Raw genomic sequence first — 27,114 nt, forward strand, 5'->3', positions numbered from 1 at the left:
ACCTCACTATCGGACTTGGGTGCTAAGTATATGGGCCATGGGTACCACGCCACAACAGTCTCCCGATCCTTGGAATCCATTTAGCTGCACAGAAAGTAGACAGACCACAACATTACCCTAAGAACAATATGGACTATTCTTTTAAATTGAAATGTGAGAGATTTATTGGAGTTAACTGCAGAGAAATTACAAACGGGTTTGGATGAAGATAAAAACTTCAACAGATGAAGCAAAGAGACTATAAGGAAACTGGAGTTAGAATTTTATCTGGTATTTAAGGATGGCTGGGAGAAAGGGGGGGGGAAAAAACCCTACAAAATTGGTTTATTTGACTAGATAAATAATGATTTGCTATCTTTGGTGACATTTCATAGTTATCTGGTTTGAAAATGTTCAGTGCTACAGTGGATTCATCTGTAATATTTATGTTATCATTTTTGGATATGTAAATAAGGGGGTTATTTCTTGTAATGCTTAATAGCTTTCCATTTTATTCTTTTTAAAGTTTGTTAAGAGGATATAGACTAAACGGAAAGAGGGATTTTATACTTATGTTGTTAGTTATTGTTAATTTTTACTCAAACTTTATTGATCAATAAGGAGAGCTGAAGATTTAGAGATGACCCAGATTGGATCCTGCAGTGATCCAGAGTTTAGAGACAATGGGATGAAGTATAAAATGAAGATGTATCTGGTTGTAATTTAAGACACAGTCATAAATTGTTAATGTTGAACATGCTTGCTAAGGAAGAAGAGGAAAGTTTCTTTTCTTACTACCTATTTTGGGGGGATTTTTTCCTTTTCATATTTTCTTTTACACACATATATATTTGTATTAGGTTTCTTAGTTTTATTTCTTCAAAATAAACTGTAATAACCATAATAAAATTATTGAGAAAAATTCAAACTAGATACGATTCTAATTTGCTAACATTCCCAGGTTCAGAGAAACTAGTTGTTTCCTATTCAATTTAAAGGGGAATTTTTAAATAAGATTTTTTTTAAATTCAGCAGCCCCAAATGAAGAATAGGAAACAATATATTTTTGTAACAAGCCATAGTTTATTATGTTTCAATACCAACTACAAGTAAAAATATAAAGTCAACTTACCTCCTCCATTACTTAACGTATGCCCTACTTGGATTCTTGCTGAACTTCTATTATAGTAACTCCTACCAAAAAACAAAGAAAATTATAAGATTATGACATAGCCAGTTTATGCCATATCATTTTCATATCCAGTGTATAATGGCAGTTTCTTTCCAAACAAACATAGGCAAGTAATACATTGCAACAGTATTTCATGAATTTCTATTAGTCAGAAAAAAGTAGCTGTGTCTATGGAGACTCCCAATCATCTAGGTCAGTGATGGGCAACCTTTTGAGCTTGGTGTGTCAAAATTCGCCAAAAAACTGAGCATAACTCGGGTGGTGTGTCACCTTGAGAAAAAAATCTACCTACAAGGTATTCATTTGGCTAGCGTCCTTAATCAGCACATTATTTTACTCCCTGATAAGGGTTGAAAAAGTCTTTTTCAGAGGGAGTAGGAGCGAAACAAGCCTGCAAAGACTTGGGGCTGGGGAAAAAAACTTGGGAGGGAGTAGGAAGTTGGGAAGATTGTTAGCACCTAGTTAGGGCTGGAAAAGAAAGCTTTGAAAAGGCTACATTCGAAATATAAGATGCAGCATCTTTTAGGGAAGAAAAAAGGTGTGTCTTATACCCTGAAAAAATATGGTATATCACACACACATACAACCTCCTATTTCTAAGCAAATTTGTTTACTACTTAGGAAATATACTCAAAAAGGAAACAACTCAATTACATACTCTAGCTATCAAAAGGAAGACCTAGTTCACGGGTGTCAAACTCACAGCATCACATGACATTTCCCCCCTTCACATAGCTGCGATGGCCATGGCCTACGCACGATGCATTTGGCCCGCAGGCCGCCAGTTTGACATCCATGACCTCGTTTATAAGTCTTAGTGTCTTTTAACATTTAAAAGTTCTTCCTAAAACAAAAACTCCACGCATCTCATCCAAATTGGCAGAAAGCTGTGTAAGCAGAATCCAAATGGTAACATCACTTTTTCTTCAGAATGTTTTACCTTCAAAAGATACCAAAAACATTATTGATCTTCCCTTTCCGTTACTATATCTGAACTCGTGACCTACCAAATTAATTCCTTAACAAATATCATAAATATGGGTGTATCGTACTCACCCTCTCCCATCTTCCAGAGTACTCTGTATTTCCTTCAGAACATCTGAAAGGAGGGGGAAAAACAAGTCATGAGAAATATATGTGGCTATATCATCATAGTCTGGAAGAAATATAGAAACGATAAGTGAATTTAACAGTTTGGAGCTGCAGAACACTTTTGTACACTGAAACCTGTCTCAAACAGTCTTGTTAGATGGGTTAACGTTATCCATTTCACATATGGATTCTGTGACTGGTAACTGACCATTGTGCCCAGAACAGACACAAACTAAATGTGGCTTGGTTTTTAAGAATATTAGCAATTTAATTATGAACGACAACTGGAAACTATGTGATGCAAGTATTGAAAATACACACCATACTTCACCAGAAAATAATTTAAAATCAAAAGTCATTCAAAACTTACCTCCTGAAGGGAATACAAGTACAAATATTATAAAATATGCTAAGTGAATAGTCATTGTTATTAATGTACTTAAATAAGCAATTAGACCTTTTTTTAAGAATATTTTTTTGTTTGTTTGTTTATTTGTTATGCGTTGATTTAGCCTTGTATTAATGTAAAACATATATTGTATGTAAATGTGTAAATATTTGTAATAAAATTTATAATGTATTAAAAAAAAAAATACACACCATACACAAATCACCAGCTATGCTAAATAATATCTATTAGCCATCTCAGATATATTAAGTCTGAGACATAAAACACAAAACATACAACTCAAAAAGAAATCTATTGAAGTTATATGCTTTGGGGTGGAAAAACAAGTAGTTGAGACTGCCTTAGTAAAAACATTCAGGATAATTTCCACGAAAAGTTCATTTCACAACCTATTTTCTTACTTTCATCATTGAGGAGGGCGTGTTCCATCAGCCTACCAGTCACTCTCTCTGGAAAAAAAAATCATATTAATATTAAAGCAACTAATTCTCCGAGTCTAGAGACAAAAATAGGACTTTGAGAGTGAATGTATCATCAACACAGAAACAGAAAACAAATGTTTTAAAAGTTATTAAAATGACTGACAGGTCTTTAAATCCTTTGAACAATGAAGGCCATTACTAACTTCTCCATACCAAAACCCAATTCTGAAATTCAAATCTACTGTAAAATGACTGAAGTGATACAGATTTGAAGAAGAAAGGCGATTCAGATCATGTAGAGACATAGACATAGTACCTGTTAATTAACTGCTATTAGTCTTAGTAGCATTACTAGTTGTTATGCTTTAATGGCTCAACAAGAGTTAAACAAAACAGAATTTAGCTGTAATAAAAAATAAGGTAAATCAACTGCTTGAACCTTGAAATGGAAATTATAAGGTTCTCTGCTACCGGACTTACTGATGAATTGGTCATAGGGATGGAAAAGAGTAAAACATTACTTATTGCTACATTTATTTCCAGGTCAAGAGATGCTGTCTGAAAAGGATGCTGGGGAGAAACTATATACAGTGGTACATCTACCTATGAACACCTCTACATATGAAGTTTTTTAGATAAGAACCAGGTATTCAAGATTTTTTTGCATCTTCTCAAGAACCATTTTCCACTTACAAAGCTGAGCCTCCAAAACTGCAACTGGAAAAGGCAGAGTGAAGCCTCTGTGGGGCCTCTCTAGGAATCTCCTGTGGGAGGAAACAGGGCCAGAAAAGGCAGGGAGAAGCCTCCGTGGGGTCTCTCTAGGAAGAAACAGGGCCTCCACCCTCCCTGTGGTTTCCCCAGTTGCACATATTATTTGCTTTTACATTGATTCCTATGGGAAAAATTGCTTCTTCTTACAAACTTTTCTACTTAAGAACCTGGTCACGGAATGAATTAAGTTCGTAAGTAGAGGTACCACTGTATTTGGATCTATTTAAATGCCTCTACAGCAGTGTTTCTCAAATCTGGCAACATTAAGTTATGTAGGCTTCAATTCCCAGAATTCACCAGATAGTAGTAGAGTTTATTTAAATAACCAAAAATTAACTCTTAGTTAAGGAGACATGAATATGTAAGGGTGTGTGTGTGGTGAGGTCTGTGTCTGGGCACACAAATGGAGGACGTTTCTGATAGTTTGTGATAAAGTGTTTTCTTCCTTGCAGTTTCAACTCTTTTTTTGGGGGGGGGGGATTTTCATGAAGTTTTCCAAAATGTTTAGTAAATGTTTTTCTGCAACAGTACTACCTAGTTGTGTATGGATTGCCACACCATCTATTCAGACAAAGACTTCAACAGATAATTTAGAACTGCAAGAAAAAAACAATTGCTACCACACCTGCCTTCCATTGAGGACCTGTATACTGCAAGAGTCAAAAGGAGGGCTATGAAAATATTCAGACACCTCACATCCTGGATATAAATTGTTTCAACATAGAAACATATAAGATTGATGGCAGAAAAATGGTCCATCTAGTCTGCCCTTATACTATTTCCTGTATTTTATCTTAGGATGGATATATGTTTATCCCAGGCATGTTTAAATTCAATTACTGTGGATTTACCAACCACGTCTGCTGGAAGTTTGTTCCAAGCACCTACTACTCTTTCAGTAAAATAATATTTTCGAACATTGCTTCTCGTCTTTCCCCCAACTAACCTCAGATTATGCACCCTTGTTCTTGTGTTCACTTTCCTATTAAAAACACTTCCCTCCTGAATCTTATTTAATCCTTTAACATATTTAAATGTTTAGATTGTGTGTCCCCCTTTCCCTTCTGTCCTCCAGACTATACAGATCGAGTTCATTAAGTCTTTCCTGATAGGTTTTAAGCTTAAGACCTTCCACCATTCTTGTAGCCCATCTTTGGACCCATTCAATTTCATTAATATCTTTTTGTAGGTGAGTTCTCCAGAACTGAACACAGTATTCCAAATGTGGTCTCACCAGCGCTATATACAGCGGGATCACAATCTCCCTCTTCCTGCTTGTTATACCTCTAGCTATGCAGCCATGTATTCTACTTGCTTTCCCTACCGCCTGACTGCACTACTACCTTCAAAATAACCCTATAGAGCACTGTACATCAGAATAATTAGACACAAGTACAGTTTTCCCCCATGCCCTCACTCTGCTAAACAACTAATTCTCACAACACTGTCAAACTATTTACTAAGGCTGTATTACTATTCTTCTTCTCATCTTCCTATTACAGATCTCCTTTTCTACTTATGACTATAACTTGGTTGCTTGTATCTTTATGATTTATATTGTTTTATTTAGTTTCCTACTATGATTTATGTTCATTGCTTATTTAGTATCCTATGACTATCACTAAGTGTGGTGTCTTATGATTTATGATAAATGTATTTTTATGATGTCTATGATCATGATTTATCACTTATAGCTTTTATGTACAGGTAATTTATGCACCAAAGATAAATTCTTTCGGGGTCCAATCACACTTGACCAATAAAGAATTCTATTCTATTCTTACGACTATAGGATCCGATGCAAGGGAGGAAACAGTTCCAAGATACCATCGTTTTCTATGATAGGCACAAAAGCAACTGAGTTCTAAATACTTACCATCACTACCTGCTTCACCAGTGGTTTGTCTTGATTCCCTAATGCTGCTGCTAAAAGAAAAGAAAAAAGGCAAATAGACCAACTGTTCAATAGTTCTGGCTCAAAACATGATATATTAAGCAGTATTCTTAAGTTCTAACATTACAGCAAGCCATGTTTTATTTAGGTCACAACTTGCAACATTTAGAAAGAGAACACGTAGAACAGGAGTATGAAAACTCATGGGTCATGGACCAGATGCATCATGTCCTGACTACCCTCACCCTGGTTTAGCGAAGGGGGGGAAAAAAGCCCAATGCATCATGTGACAATGTGAGTTTGACACCTGACCTTAAACATTCCCCTAGAGCAGAGGTCTTCAAACTTGGCAACTTTGAGACTTGTGGACTTCAACTCCCAGAATTCTCCAGTCAGCTATGCTGGCTGGAGAATTCTGGGAGTTGAAGTCCACAAGTCTTAAAGTTGCCAAGTTTGGGGACCCCTGACCTAGAGGTTTGGTTTCAGAGATAGGTCTATATTCTATCCACTTTACAAGAGTTAGGAATCTCAGGCTTCATTTGCCCAGAAATACACAACTGAGCAGGCTAATGTTATTGAAAAGTGATACTCAGATAGTCCTCAGTTAATCACCACTCATTCAGTGACCAGCATTGAGTGGCTGATTGTTAGGACCAGCCTCAAAGTTCTAGTTGACTCAGTATTCCTGTTGTTACATGTTCCAGCTGAAGTTCATACTTATGAGGGTTGCAGCATCCTGGAATCATGTGATCATGATTTGCAACCTTCCCTGCCCACTTCCCACAAGGAAGGTCTTCCCTGGTAGGGAAGGACTCAAATTGCTTGGGTAAATTCTCCACCCCACCCCCAAATCCATGCACCCTTCCCAAACCTCTCTGGAGTTGTGGAATGTCTTGCCAACAATCCACACCCTTTGTGAGGAGGTATGCACTTGATGACCCACAATGCTCACTTGATACAACTGGGACTGCAGAGATTGCTATCGATGAGTGATATGATCATATGGTGCTCACTTTATGACTGCACTGCTTAACAATGGAAATTCTAGCCTCAGTTGCAGTAATCGACAACTACTTGCACTGGGTAAACAATAAGGGGACAGGGAGCAAGCAGACTCATTGACACATTATGCTCATATACAGAGTAAAGAACAATATCTATTCAAATCTGTTCCACATCAGACATGGATCTCTTTTGGACATAGGTCTTCCCATAGTTCTGTGAATTATACATTCCAAAAATTATACTAATATGAATGCTTAGGGCAGGTTCCCTAGGGATTTTGGGTTCTTCAGCCTATGGAGTCTACGGAGAGGGGCAGCATACAAATTCAATAAATAAATAAAATAAATAAATAAAACAAGAACATTAAAATATCAACCATATTATCAAATAAGAAACACTTTTTAAATGTTACAAAATGGATACTTGGCTTGACTGACAGAAACTCTGACGGACATACTTTGATTTCTTTGAAGTCCTTTCTGTACTAGATGTGCTATGCCCATGGCTGTTTTCTCTGTTTTCCAACGCTTTCACAAGAGATCGAGGTTCTACCAGCCACTTTGGCGAAAGGGAAAATCTTTCAAATTCTGACGGGGAGATGAGATAGAACCCTGAAGAATGATGGAAAAAGGGCCAGTTGAGTAGGGATAGATATTATGCAAAGGGGTCTTGTTTCCTAAAGTCCTACATATGCACATTCTCCCTTCTAAACAGATTAAGGTTACAAACATGCATGGAAGCTGTAAATATCCCCTTATTTGGAAATAAGTGCACCTGAACAACGCAGACTTAAATTCAGAACAAACATACAGAGCAGACTACATGATCAACGGCCAGTGTCACATCTGAACAGATTGAAACATAGAAACATAGAAACATAGAAGTCTGACGGCAGAAAAAGACCTCATGGTCCATCTAGTCTGCCCTTATACTATTTTCTGTATTTTATCTTAGGATGGATATATGTTTATCCCAGGCATGTTTAAATTCAGTTACTGTGGATTTATCTACCATGTCTGCTGGAAGTTTGTTCCAAGGATCTACTACTCTTTCAGTAAAATAATATTTTCTCATGTTGCATTGATCTTTCCCCCAACTAACTTCAGATTGTGTCCCCTTGTTCTTGTGTTCACTTTCCTATTAAAAACACTTCCCTCCTGGACCTTTTTTAACCCTTTAATATATTTAAATGTTTCGATCATGTCCTCCCTTTTCCTTCTGTCCTCCAGACTATACAGATTGAGTTCATTAAGTCTTTCCTGATACGTTTTATGCTTAAGACCTTCCACCATTCTTGTAGCCCGTCTTTGGACCCGTTCAATTTTGTCAATATCTTTTTGTAGGTGAGGTCTCCAGAACTGAACACAGTATTCCAAATGGGGTCTCACCAGCGCTCTATACAGCGGGATCACAATCTCCCTCTTCCTGCTTGTTATACCTCTAGCTATGCAGCCAAGCATCCTACTTGCTTTCCCTACCGCCTGACTGCACTGTTCACCCATTTTGAGACTGTCAGAAATCACTACCCCTAAATCCTTTTCTTCTGAAGTATTTGCTAACACAGAACTGCCAAGATTGGATTGATTTTATTACTGAAGATCCCAATGAAGTATCTAGCCCTTTTTTGGGTGGATAAAAAAAAGTCCTAAGGATGAAAAATTGCAACTAGGATATGGCTATTGGTTCCTTGAGCTGTTATCTCATAAAGGTACTTTTGTGCAAATATTAAAGTTTATTAATAGACCAATTTAAGAAAAGATTGGGTTTCAGTGCAAAATGAGATGATTCTTCCCCGTTTTCCCAACCTTCCTTACTCTTCCTAATATTATAAGAACAAAGGCAAAACATCTCTATGCTCTCTACGTGAGGCATCAATTCAAAGGTTTCAAAGGCCTAGCACACCAAAGTGTGGTAACTCATGGATGATCCTCATATATTACCTTGTCCATATCGGGTGAACACACAGGAAGCAATGCCGCTCACGTCCTCCTTGCGGATACAGGGATAACGCGCTTGGATTTTAAGTGAAGGCAGAGAGATAATCTGGATGTCTCCCTGATTTGTCAGGGCAGCCAAGTCATGCTCACTATGCTCGGTCTTAGAGCTGACAAAGTTGGCAACGGCCACTTTTCGCACCCGGGAGCCTTCCAGAGCTGTAAGTTTCAACTTCAATTTGGAGACGACTTTGGGTAGTGTGAAAACCTGCCAACATGAATAAATTCTATCATTTCTCTCCTTAGTGGAAGAATAACCTCAAAGCCTCTGCCAGTCCACCTGTAATGAGAAAAGTGCAGCATTTCCCTCCTTTACTAGCAAAAGACCCTGTGTGTGTGTGTGTGCGTGTGTGTTTTTAAATGCCTCAAGTTACAAAAAGCAATGAATGAATTTTCTACATGGCCAGGATCTGACACTCACTACTTGCAAATATCTTTCTACAAACATAATCCGAAAATGGAATAAACTTTGTTGCTGGCTTCGAACTTCGCAAAAAGTCTATACCACGGTTTTTCAAAAATATTAATTAAAAAAATACTTCAAGGGTGTTTTCCCTATTCCCCGGTTTTTCCCACCCGATGACGTCATATGTCCTTACCAAACTTTTGTCTGCCTTTAATAAATATTTTTTTAATAAACTTTAATAAATAAACATGGTGAGTAATAATCTGAATGGTTGCTAAGGGAATGGGAAATGGTGATTTAGGGGTTTAAAGTGTTAAGGGATGGCTTGTGATACTGTTCATAGCCAAAAATAGTGTATTTACTTCCGCATCTCTACTTTGCGGAAATTCGACTTTCGCGGGAGGTCTCGGAACGCATCCCCTGCGAAAAGCGAGGGAACACTGTATTGTCTTTCATTTGAGCTTGATTTGGTTTCTTTGGAAGCCACCAAACCAGGCGTGGGTTCTAACTTACTTCACTGCTGCTTCACTTTCTCCCATGCTGCGTGGACATGCTGCATGGACGCACCACATGAACATGAGGCATGGATGTGCCACATAGATGTGCCACTTTGCACGTGCATGTATGGCAGTGCCAAATTCCCCAAAAACTCAAAAACAAAATGGTGATTGCATGAGCAGTGCCAGAAACTGCTTCTGTGCATGCGCAGAAGGGGGGGGAAATCTCCTCCCCCCCAATTTTTTTTTAAAAAGATGGTGGCGCCCATGGACCGGCATTGACAGAACTGGTTCCATGATGTCATTGGGATGTCACCAGTGGCGTACTACCAGTTCGGGAAAACCAGTTCGAACCAGGAGGAACCCACTTCTGTACCAAACCAAATATAAATTGGGGGAAGATATCAAGTGAAGAGCTAGTAGTGATGAAACGATGTTCAGGTATTCTGTAGCTGGGTGAGAAGGAAGGGAGGGTTGAGTCTACTGGCTCTGTTTGTATTCTTGCCTTTTCAAATAATGGTTCTCTTCAACTTCCAAAAGTATAGGGCAATTACCCACAGCACAGATCCTCCTATATTAATGGCGGCTCTGCTCCATTTAGGGTCCCAGTTTTCCACCCATTTTCTAAATTCTATTGGGTGATGGTCAAATGAAGATAACAATGATGAATCTGCTATCCTTCCCCCTGTGTAGAAGTCACACGTGGTGAGAATGCGCAACGAGTGGACAAGACAAAATTGGGAAATTTCTGCCACATGCATATCAAACTTCTTAATTTACAGGATGCTTCTTCAACTCTGGGTAACCTTGTTTAATAATATATGTCACTGAATGTCTCTTGAAAGCAAGGAAAAGGCAAAGGAGTGACAGCGGATTTCCAGACCTTCTTTGAACACTGCATTCCAAAGGGCATCACACATTCACACAGTGTACAAAACCTTACATACAGGGACCCCTGTTACCTTAAGTTGTTCTTCAGACACTACAAGAAGCTGATGGCAACCTTGCATGTTCGGACTTTTGGACAGGTCGTGTGCTACTTCAAGTGGTTCAGGAAGAGGAGTGCTTTGGCCATCCAGAATAATAATGCCAATAACTGGAGCTCTATGCATTAGCTGGATCTCTTTGGCTAAAGAAACGAGAAGAGAATATGCACACAGCAATAAAGCAAAGGGTCAAAGACATCAGTCAAGAAGCAGCTGCTTTGCTTTAGGATGTTTTTTTTTTTTTGGTATTTCTTTTGATTTTCTTTTTTATGATATTGGTTTTATGGTATTTTTATTGTCATTATTATCACTGTCCACTCTATTGTGGTTGGTGTGTGTGTGTGGTTTAGCGCATGGCTTATTAGAACTCTAGATGCCAGATGTTATATATGTTAAAAAAAACAATTATTTAGCTAAGTTGATTAATTTCCTGATAGAACACAACTCTCTTGTTTTGCATGCATTGTTAGCGCCTTAATGATTTCATCATGACTCAGATGAAATGGAGAGATCTGGGTTTTTCTAATTTCTTTGTCTATTTACTTTCTCACAATCATACTTCCCCCACCGGCAATTGCAAATCGAAAAAAGAAGAGCAGACAAATATAAGTTGCTCTAAGTTCCATATTAGGAAGATAAGATAAATGTAATAAAAATGCAATAATTAAAAACTGATAAATGGGCAAAACTTTAGAACTTGGACAATTGTTTACTACTAAAAATAGCAAATAATGTTCAAATAATTAGATAAATTTTCTCTGAAAATAATCACCATCATAAAGGAATAGATTATATACTCATTGCACATAAAATTGCACAATTACAAAAGCATAACACCAAAATGTTATGTTAAAATGACTCACTGAATACCTGTAAAAATATCATGTATCAGTAATGAAAAATCAGTGAGAATATAGAGCTGGAAAAAATAGTTGAAAATGAATAGGTTACAATATTGTGGGAATCTTTGTTCACAACACATCAGATGGTTGAAAAGAAGTTTGATAATTGATGTGGCAATACTAGGGGATAATGAGGGTCCTTGTGCCTCTCTGAGCTCGATTTTTTTTCAGATGTTTTCCAGGTGTTACTAGATGTTACTACACCATCAGTGCTACCTGAGTGGAATTTGCTTTCAGTTCATATTCCAGTAGCTTGCCCCGTCAGTGTTGGCAGGAGAGATCTTAGCGGATTTTTGGTTGGGTTATTTAGCTTGTTTGACAGTTCCTTGATTCCTTCTTGACTGTTGGTGTGATTTTTAACTTGTTGATTTTCTCTTTTGCACATTGTGTGAATGTTGTTTCTGTTTCTATTCTATTCTATTCTATTCTATTCTATAAACCTCACAGCCATTTCCATGGTTCTCTGCAACTCAGAACAATACACATGCAAAAATACATCAGAGACTTCCAGTCAACGAAGCAGTGGAAGTGATGTGCCGGTGTCTGGAGGCTGCTGGGGCCTGGATGGGTGTCAACAGACTCAAACTCAACCCGGATAAGACGGAGTGGCTGTGGGTTTTGCCTCCCAAGGACAATTCCATCTGTCCTTCCATTACCCTGGGGGGGGGAATTATTGACCCCCTCGGAGAGGGTCCGCAACTTGGGCGTCCTCCTCGATCCACAGCTCACATTAGAGAACCATCTTTCAGCTGTGGCGAGGGGGGCGTTTGCCCAGGTTTGCCTGGTGCACCAGTTGCGACCCTATCTGGACCGGGACTCACTGCTCACAGTCACTCATGCCCTCATCACCTCGAGGTTCGACTACTGTAATGCTCTCTACATGGGGCTACCTTTGAAAAGTGTTCGGAAACTTCAGATCGTGCAGAATGCAGCTGCGAGAGCAGTCATGGGCCTACCTAGGTATGCCCATGTTTCACCAACACTCCGCAGTCTGCATTGGTTGCCGATCAACTTCCGGTCACAATTCAAAGTGTTGGTTATGACCTTTAAAGCCCTTCATGGCACTGGACCAGAATATCTCCGAGACCGCCTGCTGCCGCACGAATCCCAGCGACCGATTAGGTCCCACAGAGTGGGCCTTCTCCGGGTCCCGTCAACTAAACAATGTCGGTTGGCGGGCCCCAGGGGAAGAGCCTTCTCTGTGGCGGCCCCGACCCTCTGGAACCAACTCCCCCCGAAGATTAGAACTGCCCCTACTCTCCTTGCCTTTCGTAAGCTCCTTAAGACCCACCTGTGTCGTCAGGCATGGGGAAACTGAGACATCTCCCCCGGGCATATACAATTTATGAATGGTATGTGTGTATGTATGTGTGTTTAGAAAATGGGGTTTTTAAAATGTTTTTAGTAGAAATTTAGATTTGTTATAAATTGTTTTTCACTTTGTTGTGAGCCGCCCCGAGTCTGCGGAGAGGGGCGGCATACAAATCTAAATAAATATAGAATATATAAATATAATATAAATATAATATATATCCATTCACCAAATATCTAAGAGCTAGTGATATACCCAACCACATAGTTTTCTAATTTTCTGTTACACTATGATCTCATTATTCTCAAGACCATTTATCACCTATTAAAAAATCATGAGTCAGCTCTTTCTGATAGAATGGATAAGATCATTATATGCTCAACTCTAAATGCAGTTCGTCAGTTTGTCTCACTCACCCTGCTCTGCTCTCACAGGCTCATCCATTCTTCTCTCTGCTGGAGGAATTCGCAAGCAGAAGGCATACACTGTGCCCCCATTAGTACCTGCCCACAAAGAAGGGCTGTGCCGTGAACCTGAAAAAGGAGTAATAGGATTTAGGATTGGAATTCTCATGCATAACAAGTGATGAAAAACAATGGTTTTGTTTTGTTCACACTGGGCTCATATCTCCAATGTAAGCATCAATGTTTTCTGTATAAGTACAGAATGTCTTTGCTCAGTCCAGTCCAGTCCAGCTTAAAGACATAATGAATAATGTGGACTAAGTGCTTTCTTTAAAAATATACTGCTAAAAAAAATAAAGGGAACACACCCTACATCTGAATGAATGAAATATTCTCGTTGAATACTTTGTTCTGTGCAAAGTTGAATGCGCACTACAGCATGTGAAATTGATTGTCAATCAGTGTTGCTTCCTAAGTAGACAGTTTGATTTAACAGAAGTTTGATTTACTTGGAGTTACATTGTGTTGTTTAAGTGTTCCCTTTATTTTTTTCAGCAGTGTGCTTAAATTTCTAGTATTTGTGACAATGTGAAGAGACTGAAAAAATGGAAACATTTATGGTTTCGATATACAGATTCAAACAGCCCTGATGAACCCGATAAAAATGCACCTAATCCAGCAATGTATTTCCTATTTTTACATTTGTTGTCCAAAAACTCTAATTAGCACAGCCTCTGAATCCAAGAGGTAATATTTTCTTCTGTATGGGGAAAGCCATAATGTAGTCCTTTTTTCATACTGCATGTGGCTTGTAAAAGTTTATACAAGAATGACATTTACCCCCTAAATTAAAAAGCCCAAAACTTGATTTTCACTAATGCCTTCCTCATTAAAGCCAATATTCCTTAGTGTGATTTGTTATTCAAGTTCTAAAAAATTACTCTAGAAAATATTATTTTACTGAAAGAGTAGTAGATCCTTGGAACAAACTTCCAGCAGACGTGGTTGGTAAATCCACAGTAACTGAATTTAAACATGCCTGGGATAAACATATATCCATTGTACGATAAACTACAGGAAATAGTATAAGGGCAGACTAGATGGACCATGAGGTCTTTTTCTGCTGTCAGTCTTCTATGTTTCTGTTTCTATATAAACCTAAGTGCTATTACTACCTGTTCCAGGTGATTTAATTTTTAGTGTACGGATGTAAGTGCATGGATAAATGTGCACATGCTGCTGTTCACATTCATTAAAGGAGCTTGATGTGTTCTTTTCCTCCTGACAAACATTTCTAAAAAACTTTCTAAAACCTTTATCTAGAAGAGAACTTACTGAATTTTTCGGTGTATAAGATAAACCATTTTCCTCCCTAAAAGAGGCTGAAAATTTGGGTGCATCTTATACTTTTTTTGAAGTTTTTTTCAGCCCTAACAAGGTGATCTTCCTGGCTCCTACTTGCTTGCAGGCTTTTTCATTGCTAATCTCTCCAAAGAAGGTTTTTTCCCCCAGCCATAAGTCTTTGCAGGCTTTTTTTCATTGCTGCTCGTTTGGAATAAGGCTTTTTAAAGCCCTAACCAGGGGATAAAATAATGTGCTGAAGCTGACCAGGCTAAGGACGCTAACCAGATGAATAACTGGCAGGCAAATTTCCCCCACTATTTTCCTCCCAAAAAACTAAGGTGTATCTTATACTCTGGTATGTCTTATACTCTAAAAATATAGTAGTTCATTAATGTCAGAAAACCTAATTGTTTCCAGCCAATTGTAGTGACCAGTTATAAAGAATCAAGTGATCCATACATTCATGTATGTTTTGTATGCATTGGTGGAAAGTTAGATTCTAGCCAATGATGACCAGGAAGTCATAAATCCTTCTCTACTAACCATTATTTGTTCTCTAAGCAAAGGGACACACGGCAGGCCCCCAAAAGTGACGTATTTCTTACTTACTGTCTCTTAGGAAGGTGTCAGCAAAATATAAAGTGCGCACGAAGCCCGTGAAAGAGTCCTCTGCTGATCGTGCTTCAATTTTTCGTTGGACTGGAGCTAATTCAATTTCTTGTAGTGCATCACGATTATGCCTGGCAATTCCCTCCTGCATTTTCCCATGGAAAAAAAATGGCCAGCCATTGAATCTTTGCAGTTCTTAAACAAGTAAAACTGTTCAGATTATGATGCTAGTTCTCCACTTTTACTAATTTAGCAGTTAATTGAGAACAAACACATAGAGCCCTTGTATAAAAGAATCAAAGGGACCTTATAAAATGAAACCAGGCTGCTGGGTAATAAACTGAGTCTAAATGTGGTCTCACCAGTGCTCTATATGAGGGAGATTGTGATCCCCTTATATAGAGCACTGGTAAGACCACATTTGGAATACTGTGTTCAGTTCTGGAGACCTCACCTACAAAAAGATATTGACAAAATTGAACGGGTCCAAAGACGGGCTACAAGAATGGTGGAAGGTCTTAAGCATAAAACGTATCAGGAAAGACTTAATGAACTCAATCTGTATAGTCTGGAGGACAGAAGGAAAAGGGGGGACAGGATCGAAACATTTAAATATGTTAAAGGGTTAAATAAGGTTCAGGAGGGAAGTGTTTTTAATAGGAAAGTGAACACAAGAACAAGGGGACACAATCTGAAGTTAGTTGGGGGAAAGATCAAAAGCAACGTGAGGAAATATTTCACTGAAAGAGTAGTAGATCCTTGGAACAAACTTCCAGTAGACATGGTTGGTAAATCCACAGTAACTGAATTTAAACATGCCTGGGATAAACATATATCCATCCTAAGATAAAACACAGGAAATAGTATAAGGGCAGACTAGATGGACCATGAGGTCTTTTTCTGCCGTCAGTCTTCTATGTTTCTATGTTTCTAATAAATTGAAGGCTTTTGAATGGACTAGCTTCTGAGTGCATGCATTTGTTGAAAAGGACAGAAGGGAAAGAAATAATTTTCCCTTTCTATTAATCCAAGAGTCCAAGCTGCCTTCACTCAAAAGCAGCACTCTTATTTGAATCCCATTCTTTTTTTCTTGCAACGTGTCAGTGCCATGGAAGGCAATATCAAGATCCAGCACCACTGAGCTGTCATTTAAAGGGGGGCGGGACGTTAACAACCGTGTGAAGCCAAAGAACGCATTGCCTCACCTGGGCAGTTTGCCGCTTCTGATTTGAGACTCTGCTCCTTCGCATCCTCCGGAAGGACTGACGGAGAGACTTCTTTAAGGACTTCACCCTGGAAAGCGGGCCTTCCAAGGCCAGGTGATCATTAGGATGGAGGGTGCACCTAGAATGAAGCCAGGAGATATGTGGTCTAATCCCAGGGCATTATGACATTTCTTTCATTCAAAACTGTGCATTCAAAACTAAACTGTGCACTTAATATACTTAGGTAGATGTCAACACTGGTCATTCTTTACAATCAAAGTGCTGGCAAAAAATATTCCCAGCGACCGGTTAGGTCCCACAGAGTGGGTCTTCTCCGGGTCCCGTCAACTAAACAATGCCGCAGGGGAAGAGCCTTCTCTGTGGCGGCCCCGGCCCCCTGGAACCAACTCCCCCCAGAGATTAGAATTGCCCCCACCCTCCTTGCCTTTCATAAGCTCCTTAAAACCCACCTCTGCCGCCAGGCATGGGGGAATTGAGATGCTCTTTCCCCCTGGGCCTTTACAATTTCATGTGTGGTATGTCTGTATGTATGTTTGGTTTTTTATATTAATGGGTTTTTTAATCATTGTTAGTATTTATTGGATTATTATTGTACATTGTTTTATTACTGTTGTTAGCTGCCCCGAGTCTTCGGAGAGGGGCGGCATACAAATCCAATAAATAAATAAATAAATAAATAAATAAATAAATTAGAAGCCCGGTCAAGAGCCTTCCAATAGTGACTTGTGGATTTCCTGTCAATCAACATGATTGATTAGTTTCCAAGCCATATTGACCTGGTATTTTAAAAATATGTAGCTGGTTAATATTTATGGTAATTTGTCTCAGTGATCCTAACCCTTCTAATGGAACACCAGTCCTACGTTCATGAAGAATCCTCCTGTCAACACCTCCCCACCTAGCAGTCAGGAGGGCTTTGCTTTTATTTTGCCAGAGAAACAGCTAGAAGCAGCATGGCTTCCACTTTTTCTGCTATGTTCTAGAATGTTCTAGAATCTCTAATCTTCTTTCCCCCATAGTTGGGACTGGCACCCATTTACTACATTTTGTCTCTATACTGCGTTTGAATTAATTGTAGCATCAGCTTTTTGGGGGGTAAGATTTAGGCTGGGATGGGCTGCTGCCCCCACGGGGGGCAGGGGGCGCAGTGGGGTAATAAGTTTATGCATTATTTATTGAATACTTAATAGTCTTTTTATTGTCCTTCCTTCTCTAGTACCTTAGTATGATCCTTAATTACTTTTAAAATAGGAAAGAATTGAATAGTATGTTTTTACCCATAAACGTTTTAACCATTTTAATCATTATCTAGAACTGAGCTTTTATAGCAATTAAAGAAAATTGAGCTACTTGCCTAATCTGTTATCACACTGAACCTTGTGGGTTCAGTATAAAACCTTAAAATGTTACTGTGCTCCTCAACAAGTAATGCTGTCTATCATTTGTCTTTTTTGTGGCTATCCAAATAATGTGACTTAATCAACTGAGAGTCCAAGCACCTATTTGAAAACCTATCTTGGTCGGCAAGCCACTCCCACCCAATCCCATGACCCTTAAGCCACCCTGATCATATGATTGTCAAGCCACTCCCACCTGGTCACATGGCCAGCAAGCCACTCCTACCCAGTCACATGACCATCAAGCCACACCCACAGTGTAGTAGTAAAAATTTTTGCTGCCCTTCACTGGATTTAGACAACCAGGATTCCTCTCAATACGTTGTCCAGAGAATTCCATCTAATTTATTTATTTATTTATTTATTTATTTTTATTTATTCAATTTTTATGCCGCCCTTCTCCTTAGACTCAGGGCGGCTTACAACATGTTAGCAATAGCACTTTTTAACAGAGCCAGCCTATTGCCCCCACAATCTGGGTCCTCATTTTACCCACCTCGGAAGGATGGAAGGCTGAGTCAACCTTGAGCCGGTGATGAGATTTGAACCGCTGACCTTCAGATCTACAGTAAGCTTCAGTGGCCTGCAGTACAGCACTTTACCTGCTGCGCCACCCCGGCTCTTTTTTATATTATACACACTCTTAATTATACACACTCTTGATACTTTTCCTATAATTCTTCAGATATCCAGTACAAATTACAACTAATTAAACAGATAATGAGGAGGATAGTGATTTACTTAAATAAGGAGTAAGCAATGTTTTGACAGCAAGTAGTTACATTTAAAATTTGGGGAAGCTAAGATCAAAGTAGGTAGAGCAGGGCTGTCAACCCCCCCCCCACTGTAGGCTGGATACGTCACATACTGGCCACATACACACACGATTTAGTAAAGGGAAAAAAAGTCCTGATATGTCATGTGAAGTTGCCGTGATGATGTGAATTTGACAGCCCTGAGCAATGCTAACCAGGCAAGGCTGCATAGTACCCAACAGGATAATCAGTGGGTTCTACAGGATGGCCTTTTTGTTTTCACAGTTTTAAATCTTTCTTCTCACCTCTAAATTAGCAGCAGCTATAGTGGCGCAGCTCAAAAGAGCTCCAGGAATGTAAAAACCTGGGACTCGGTGACCTAAGCCATTCCCTGCCTGGGTTACATTTAATTACAAAACCTCCCATCTTATTATGTCAAAAAATATGATAGTAACACCAGAATTGAAAACAGAGAAGCTTTAGAAGCTGTACACCAAACATGTCACACACAACCCTTCTTTTAAGTTATCATCTTGTCCAGTAAGTGACTTACTTCACAAAAACCAGCCGCTTCTGCTGATGATCAAACATCCCAAATCCATGGCTTGTACCAAAGGCCACAAGTTTCCATTCTGAATGAAGGGCCAGTGATGTGACGACGGCTGGGGGCTGACATTGAACCAAGACAAATGGCTGAAAGCCAGGTTCAAATTGGACAGGCCCATCCCTGGTTTTCAGGCGTTCGTGGCCCTTCCACTTGTAGCCTTCTTGGTCCTGGAGAAAGTCTGCTTCTGCATGTTCAACCCCTTGTTCCGCTTCTTCATCATTCAGTTCCATGACAAGGACCTTCAGAGAGAGAGAGAGGTTTCAGCCAGAGCTGCCCTGTGAAATCTCGATCCCACATTATTTGCACAAGCATTTAATCCAAAATAAATACACTTCCTCCTTTTGCCTGCGCAAAACAATTAAACATTTCATTTGTTTTCAGACTGCTTTGTTTTCATGTTCCCCTGTAAGGGCAGGGAATTCCAACCATCACGTTTATTTTGGGACATACAAAGGATGTTGCTTTAACATCCAAAGAGGCCAAATAAAATAGAAGCAAGATGCAAGACTTGCTGGTAGTAAAGTGACTATATGTGGTCCTCGACTTACAACCATAATAGAGCCCAAAAATTTCAGCGGCTAAGTAAGCAATTTGTTAAATGAATTTTGCCATTTTTACCACTTTTCTTGCCACAATTGTTATGTGCATCAGTGAAGATGTTAAGTTAGTGACATAGTTGTTAAGTGAATCTGGCTTCCCCATTGTTTCTTCAAAGGTCGCAAAAGAGGATGACATGACTCTGGAACACTGCAACCGTCATAAATATGAATCAGTTGCCAAGCATCCAAATTTTGATCACATGGCTGCTATAGGAATGCCATAGGAATGCCTGGGGATGTCCATGAGATGGAACCCATTAAATGGCTCCTGTGTGTTGCTGTTGCCAGGGTGAGGGGTGATTTTATTTTATTTTATTTTGTTTTGTTTTATTTTATTTAAATTTATTTATTTATTAGATTTGTATGCCGCCCCTCTCCATAGACTCTTCTATGAAGTTATTATAGGACTCTTCTTTTATTAGTTTTATTGTTTTTATATGAGGTTTTATATTCTGTAAGCCACCTTGGGTCGCCATAGGTGAATAGGCAGCAACATAAATTCCATAAATGCATACATACATAGTCATAACTCACACTTTTCAGTGCTGTTGTAATTTTGAACAATCACTATTGAGGACTACCTGCATTAAAATGTTTTTGCACATGCAGCTTTTAGGGGAACACTTGCAATGCTATGATCAGGAAGAACAAGAACGTATTACCCAAAACAGCTAAACATTTTGGAAAATTATGCCTTGTAAGCACTTTGTGAAATGTCTAAGATTTTATCCAGCAGTGCAACAAGATATTTTACACATATAGCTAGAGCTACTCCAGCTGTTTGTTAGTATTCACCGACAGCCTTACGTTGTTTCAACTCCTACCCTCAAAATGTCGCTACAGAGCACTGCACACCAAGACAACCAGACACAAGAACAGTTTTTTCCTGAATGCCATCACTCTACTAAACAAATAATTCCCTCAACACTGTCAAGCTATTCACTATTTCTACACTTCTATTTCTACTACTTTTTTCTCATCATTCCTATCATCCTTTTCCTCCCACTTAGGACTGTATGACTGTTACGTGTTGCTTGTATCCTAAGATTTTTATTAATATTGATTGTTTCTTCATTGTTTATTTGACCCCTATGATAATCATTAAGTGTTGTACCACATGTATCTTTTTCTTTTATGTACACTGAGAGCATATGCACCAAGACAATTGGCCAATAAAGAATTCTATTATATTGTATTCTATTTTTTAAAAAACAGTAAAATTAAAACTTTTCATAAAATTACTCGAGCGTAACAGGCTGCTACCTTCATGTTTATTGGGACAAGGGCTAATCATTAAAAAACACTGTTTGGCAAATCGCTAAAAATGTTTCTTGTAGTCAATATCTGACTGTATCAATTTTTTAAATGGTTCTAAGTTCATCAGAAATCTATTGTAGTTTATGTAATATATTTCAATGAAAATCCAATAAAGGCATTAAAAGCAAATTTGGCGCCACAGGAATGCACTTTAGAACAAAATAGATGGGTATGTGATTTATTTGTCAAAACTGGCCTTTCCTACTTCAGTAGGTAATACATCATTTACACACCAAGTGTATCTAACTATATGTCTGAACTTGGTGTGTACCAAGTGCATCTAACTATAGGTTAACTTTGCAAACTCCACTTGTTGCTGGTAAATCTCTTGGTGCAACTCAAGGTGTTGCATATAAGCTATGAAGCCCTACATGACATAAAGCCTAGTTGATGCATTCCTGATTTCTTTTTTAAAAAGGCCATTTATTGGTTACTTAATATTTTCATTGCCATCGTAAGAAGGAAATAGGATCTTACTATCATCAATGGTGGACATGTAGTAAAGTCAAGTTATATTGGAAAATGATAGAAAAAATGATAAAAGAAATAGTTAAACAGGAGATAGAAATAACCCCGGAATTTTATTTACTGGGTATAACTAATCAGAGATATAAGAAAGAAATTTTACATTTAGTTATTCATATTTTGACCGCGGCCAGGATAATATACGCGCAAAATTGGAAAGGGGAAAATATCCCCAAAGAAGGGGAAGTTATTGAGAAAATATTAGATTGCGCTGAAATGGATATGATGACAAGACGGTTAAAAGATCAAGAAGAAACAGAATATTATGAGATATGGAATAAAGTGTATATATGGATGAATAACAAGAAATATTAGAATAACGAATAAGTAAATAAGAGAATTACATTAGTAGTGATATTTGTATTAGAATTAACATTGATATGAGTTAAAAGTCATGTTAGAATTAGTTTATGTATGAAATTTTTTTATATAAGGTAAAACAAAATTCTTCTTTTCATTTAAAGTAATAAGTTGAATTCATTTTTTGAATGTATTCCTTTTCTGTATCAAAATTTTACTTCTAGAATAAGCGGGGAAGATACACCCCCATCTTTATGTTAAATGTATGTTTGTTAGTTTTGTCTGTTTTAAGAAAATCAATAAAAATATTTGAAAAAAATAATATTTTCATTGCCATCTCCTGTGGCATCTGCCCTAGTTCATCTTTTTTGGATTTCTTTGATTCAAAACTGCCATCTACAGTTTATGCATGGTATGTTTGCGTGTGTGTTTGCTTTTAATAATAGGGTTTTTAGTGGGTTTTTTAAAGTTATTAGATTTGTTGTACATTGTTTTATTGTTGCTGTGAGCTGCCCCGAGTCTACAGAGAGGGGCGGCATACAAATCTAATAAATAAATTGTGGAAGAGTGCCTCCATTCTCACGGTGCCTGCCCTCTGGAATGTAATTCTCCTGAAAACTCTCATCTTGATTGTGTTCTGGAGGACATTAAAGGCTTGAATCTTCTCCCACATTTTGGGCCTGTCTGGATGGAGTCTCTGGTTGATTGTGTGGTGTCTGTGTTGGGATTCACTATCACGTTTCATATTTTGGTCTGACTACATACTTTTTATTTTATTTCCTTAGTTTGGTTTTCACAAAAGTCAACAAGTACTGGGGGGGGGGGAATGGCAGGGGCAGCAAAAATGGAGTGCAGAGAGGTCAAAAAGGATAGAGATTTAGGGGAGACAGGTTTGGGAAAGGGAGCAGAAGAGGAAATGAGCAGGGCAGGGCAGGATAAGTGTGAGGTCCTGACCTAACAATGACATAGTCCTAGCCTAGTGAACCACAGCCAGGATTACCAGAACTGCTGTTGATAAGCGATCAATTCATGTAATTGATCTAATAACAATTAGATTTCATCTAATTTCATTTTTCATTTCATTCAACAATTTCATTCATTCAATTTCATTCAACAATTTCATCTAATAACTGCATTGTTTAGTAATGAATATTCTGGTCATAAATGGGGTCATTAAGGGAGGATTAGCTGTATTTGGGAACAAAACTTGTGTACTGCATGCAGAAGGACTGCTGAAGGGATATGGCTTTGCTAGAGTTTGGAAATGATTTCCCCACTGTGCAGTGAAGAGACCATTGTCTGAGAATCCACTTAGCCAGAATTAGCACAGAAAGAACACAATATCTGAGTAGGCTGGATTGTATCCAATTCCCCCAACCCTGAAATTGTTAGGATAACAGAGTCGATCTAACAGATCTGTCTAATTAAGGATAATTGTATCAGTGTGAAAGCACAGGTCTCTAAGCTACAATAGCCCATACAAATCCCTTGGATACATTTATTCATCCTATTAGTACCTGTCCTGCTGTCCCTGCTACAGCTAAGTAACCACTGTATTTGCATAAGAAGATCTTCTGGATTCCAAGTCTGGGGTCATCGCTGTAAGGGTCAAAGGAGCCAACCTAAAGCAGCAGAGAAAGAAGCCAACACACCTGAGTACAAAAATAGTTGCAAAGAACACTTCTTTGAAAGTACGTAATACAAACAAGCTTTGGCTTCTGCAGGTTAGAGCGGCTTACCTTGCGCAGTGGAGGCCACTCATCCTCTCCCAGCTGGTTCATATTGTCATTGAGATCTGCATCAGTGAGAAACACCTTCACTGTGCTCAGTTTATACAGGAGGCTTAGACACACGCCAGATGCATTCCAGAAGCGCACTGTGCCATCCTCGTGCCTGAGCCCAAAGCAGAAAGGCAGGTTACATAGAAACATAGAACATTGACTGCAGAAAAAGGCCTCATGGTCCATCTAGTCTGCCCTTATACTATTTTCTGTATTTTATCTTAGGATGGATATATGTTTATCCCAGGCATGTTTAAATTCAGTTACTGTGGATTTATCTACCACGTCTGCTGGAAGTTTGTTCCAAGCATCTACTACTCTTTCAGTAAAATAATATTTTCTCATGTTGCTTTTGACCTTTCCCCCAACTAACTTCAGATTGTGTCCCCTTGTTCTTGTGTTCACTTTCCTATTAAAAACACTTCCCTCCTGGACCTTATTTAGCCCTTTAACATATTTAAATGTTTCGATCATGTCCCCCCTTTTCCTTCTATCCTCCAGACTACACAGATTGAGTTCATTAAGTCTTTCCTGATACGTTTTATGCTACCATTCTTGTAGCCCATCTTTGGACCCGTTCAATTTTGTCAATATCTTTTTGTAGGTGAGGTCTCCAGAACTGAACACAGTACAGTGATCCCTCTATTATCGCGAGGGTTCCGTTCCAAGACCCCTCGCGATAATCGATTTTTCGCGATGTAGGGTTGCGGAAGTAAAAACACCATCTGCACATGCGCGCCCTTTTTTTTCTATGGCCGCGCATGCGTAGATGGTGGAGTTTGCGTTCCCCGCCGCCCACGCAAAGGGGAAACCCCGATTCGGCTACTCGCTGCTGCTGCGCTACCGAGCAGATCAGCTGCTGGGCGGCCGAAGGAACCTTCCCTGGGTCTTCCCCCTCTTGCTGGTGGGCGGGCGAGCGGCGGGCATCAGCGAGGAGCCGGGGTTTCCCCTTTGCGTGGGCGGCCGGGAAGACCCAGGTTGGGGGTTCGGGGGGGTTCTGGGAAGCCCCCCAGGTCGGCTGCGACCTTTTAAAACAGCCGCGCCGCTTCCCAGCTGAGTCCTGAAGCCAAACGCGGAAGTTCGCCTTTGGCGTTTGGCTTCAGGACTCAGCTGGGAAGCGGCGCGGCTGTTTTAAAGGGTCGCAGCCGGCCTGGGGGGCTTCCCAGCACCCCCCCGAACCCAGGTTGGGGGTTCGGGGAGGTGCTGGGAAGCCCCCCAGGCCGGCTGCGACCTTTTAAAACAGCCGCGCCGCTTCCCAGCTGAGTCCTGAAGCCAAACGCGGAAGTTCGCCTTTGGCGTTTGGCTTCAGGACTCAGCTGGGAAGCGGCGCGGCTGTTTTAAAGGGTCGCAGCCGGCCTGGGGGGCTTCCCAGCACCCCCCCGAACCCAGGTTGGGGGTTCGGGGGGGTGCTGGGAATCCCCCCAGGCTGGCTGCGACCTTTTAAAACAGCCGCGCCGCTTCCCTGTTTATGAATGGATAGATAAGAATAAAAAAATAAAGAAAGAAGAGTAGCAATAAGTATAGATATCTTAGATGATTTTCCTTATTAAGATTTATATTAGACCTAGTTTATATAGATAGAATAGAAATTTGTTTTTCTTAAAGATTTTTCTTGACTTGAAATTAATTAGAAATTTTTATATGACATTAAATTTTCTCACTAGATAATTTTTGTATTAGTAGTACTGTATTGAATTAGATATTCAATAGTGTATTCCTTTTTCTGTATCTGCAATTATACTTTTGAGAAGAGCAGGGATGATACATCCCTACATTATATGTTAAATGTTTGTAAGTTTGTATGTCATTTTAAAGAAAATCAATAAAAATATTTCAACAAAAAAAATAAAACAGCCGCGCCGCTTCCCAGCTGACTCCCGAAGCCAAACGCGGAAGTGGTTTTTTTAAAATTAATATTTTTTTGAAAATCGCGATATAGCGTTTCGCGAAGCTCGAGATCGCGAAACTCGAGGGATCACTGTATTCCAAATGTGGTCTCACCAGTGCTCTATATAAGGGGATCACAATCTCCCTCTTCCTGCTTGTTATACCTCTAGCTATGCAGCCAAGCATCCTACTTGCTTTCCCTACCGCCTGACTGCACTGTTCACCCATTTTGAGACTGTCAGAAATCACTACCCCTAAATCCTTCTCTTCTGCGGTTTTTGCTGCCAATACAAAACTCAGATTGAGGATTCCTTTTCCCCAAGTGCATTATTTTACATTTGGAAACATTAAACTGCAGTTTCCATTGCTTTGATCATTTATCTAGTAAAGCTAAATCATTTACCATATTACAGACGCCTCCAGGAATATCAACCCTATTGATATTTATACCAGAATCACTCTTGATTTCTAAGCAAGGCAGATGCTGAATGACTGGCTACTCCATAATCAAGGCTAGCCTGGTGGAAGCGTTATAGTCAATACGCATTAAGTATTAATGGGAGAAAAATAATCTAAATTTCCTCTTGTTATTCATGTAGGCCTATAAAAACTTTCATTATGCAAAATTCCCTTTTCACACTGATCTCTCTCTCTCTGCATGCACCTCAAAGCCGTTCTGGCAAAACATTGTAGGGCAGCCTCTCCGTACTTCTTCTCTCCAAACTATTTAGACTTCAGATCCATAATCTCCACTCAGCATGCTGGCTAGAAATCTGTGTCATTGCAGAAGAAGACCACTTGGAGATAATCAGACTGGGGAAGAATGTCATCAAGTACATACTGAGCCTATACTAGTGATGGCGAACCTATGGCACGGGTGCCACAGGTGGCATGTGGAGCCATATCTGCTGGCACGTGAGCCATTGTCCTAGCTCAGCTCCAACGTGCATGTGTGTGTCGGCCAGCTGATATTTGGCTCACACAGAGGCTCTAGGGAGGCGTTTTTGGCTTCCAGAGAGCGTTCGGCAGGATGGGGGAGGGCGTTTTTACCCTCTCCCAGCTCCAGGGTAGCATTTGGAGTCCAGGGAGGGTGAAACACAAGCCCACTGGGCCCACTAGAAGTTGAGAAACAGGCTGTTTCTGGTGGGGGAGCAGTTTTCACCCTTCCCAGGCATTGAGTTATGGGTGTGGGCACTTGTGCATGCACGATAGCGTGCGCCCACACTCTTTCCGCATCCGAGGAAGAAAAGGTTCACCATCACTGGCCTATACTATAAAGATAGGCATATAGCCCAAACCTATAGCTGATCTGCCTAGTGCAGAAAGAAGAACAGCTGCCCAGAATATTCCTTGGTCACATCAGACTGCAAGGGCCTGGCAGCAAGCATTTTGAGGGTGCTGGCCTGTTCCTCCTTGTTAGTTCACCAAGACAAAGAAAAGTAGGGCAGCTATGTTCTATCCATATTTGTTTCCAATAGTTCTGAAGTATATGCAAAAATATT

At 39.5% G+C, this 27,114-nt stretch overlaps 1 protein-coding gene across 5 annotated transcripts in view; it reads right to left on the minus strand.

The window, feature by feature from the left end:
• The window catches only part of LLGL2 (LLGL scribble cell polarity complex component 2), a 102,945-nt gene that overhangs the window by 3,283 nt on the left and 72,548 nt on the right, over window positions 1–27,114 (minus strand). For 4 of the 5 annotated variants that reach the window (XM_070739919.1, XM_070739921.1, XM_070739922.1 and 1 more), the window contains exons 13-25: window positions 23,684–23,837; window positions 23,462–23,566; window positions 19,150–19,442; window positions 16,424–16,562; window positions 15,219–15,363; window positions 13,278–13,394; window positions 10,624–10,790; window positions 8,705–8,966; window positions 7,222–7,375; window positions 5,742–5,791; window positions 3,074–3,121; window positions 2,228–2,270; window positions 1,112–1,173 (exon numbers count right to left, since the gene is read on the minus strand). In XM_070739919.1, coding sequence (XP_070596020.1) covers window positions 1,112–1,173; window positions 2,228–2,270; window positions 3,074–3,121; window positions 5,742–5,791; window positions 7,222–7,375; window positions 8,705–8,966; window positions 10,624–10,790; window positions 13,278–13,394; window positions 15,219–15,363; window positions 16,424–16,562; window positions 19,150–19,442; window positions 23,462–23,566; window positions 23,684–23,837 — 1,739 coding nt within the window. The remainder of the gene's footprint in view (window positions 1–1,111; window positions 1,174–2,227; window positions 2,271–3,073; window positions 3,122–5,741; window positions 5,792–7,221; window positions 7,376–8,704; window positions 8,967–10,623; window positions 10,791–13,277; window positions 13,395–15,218; window positions 15,364–16,423; window positions 16,563–19,149; window positions 19,443–23,461; window positions 23,567–23,683; window positions 23,838–27,114) is intronic. The other variant, XM_070739923.1, reaches the window with a different exon arrangement.

This window comes from Erythrolamprus reginae, chromosome 2 (genome assembly GCF_031021105.1).
Source record: "Erythrolamprus reginae isolate rEryReg1 chromosome 2, rEryReg1.hap1, whole genome shotgun sequence".
NCBI classification, from domain to species: Eukaryota; Metazoa; Chordata; class Lepidosauria; order Squamata; family Dipsadidae; genus Erythrolamprus; species Erythrolamprus reginae.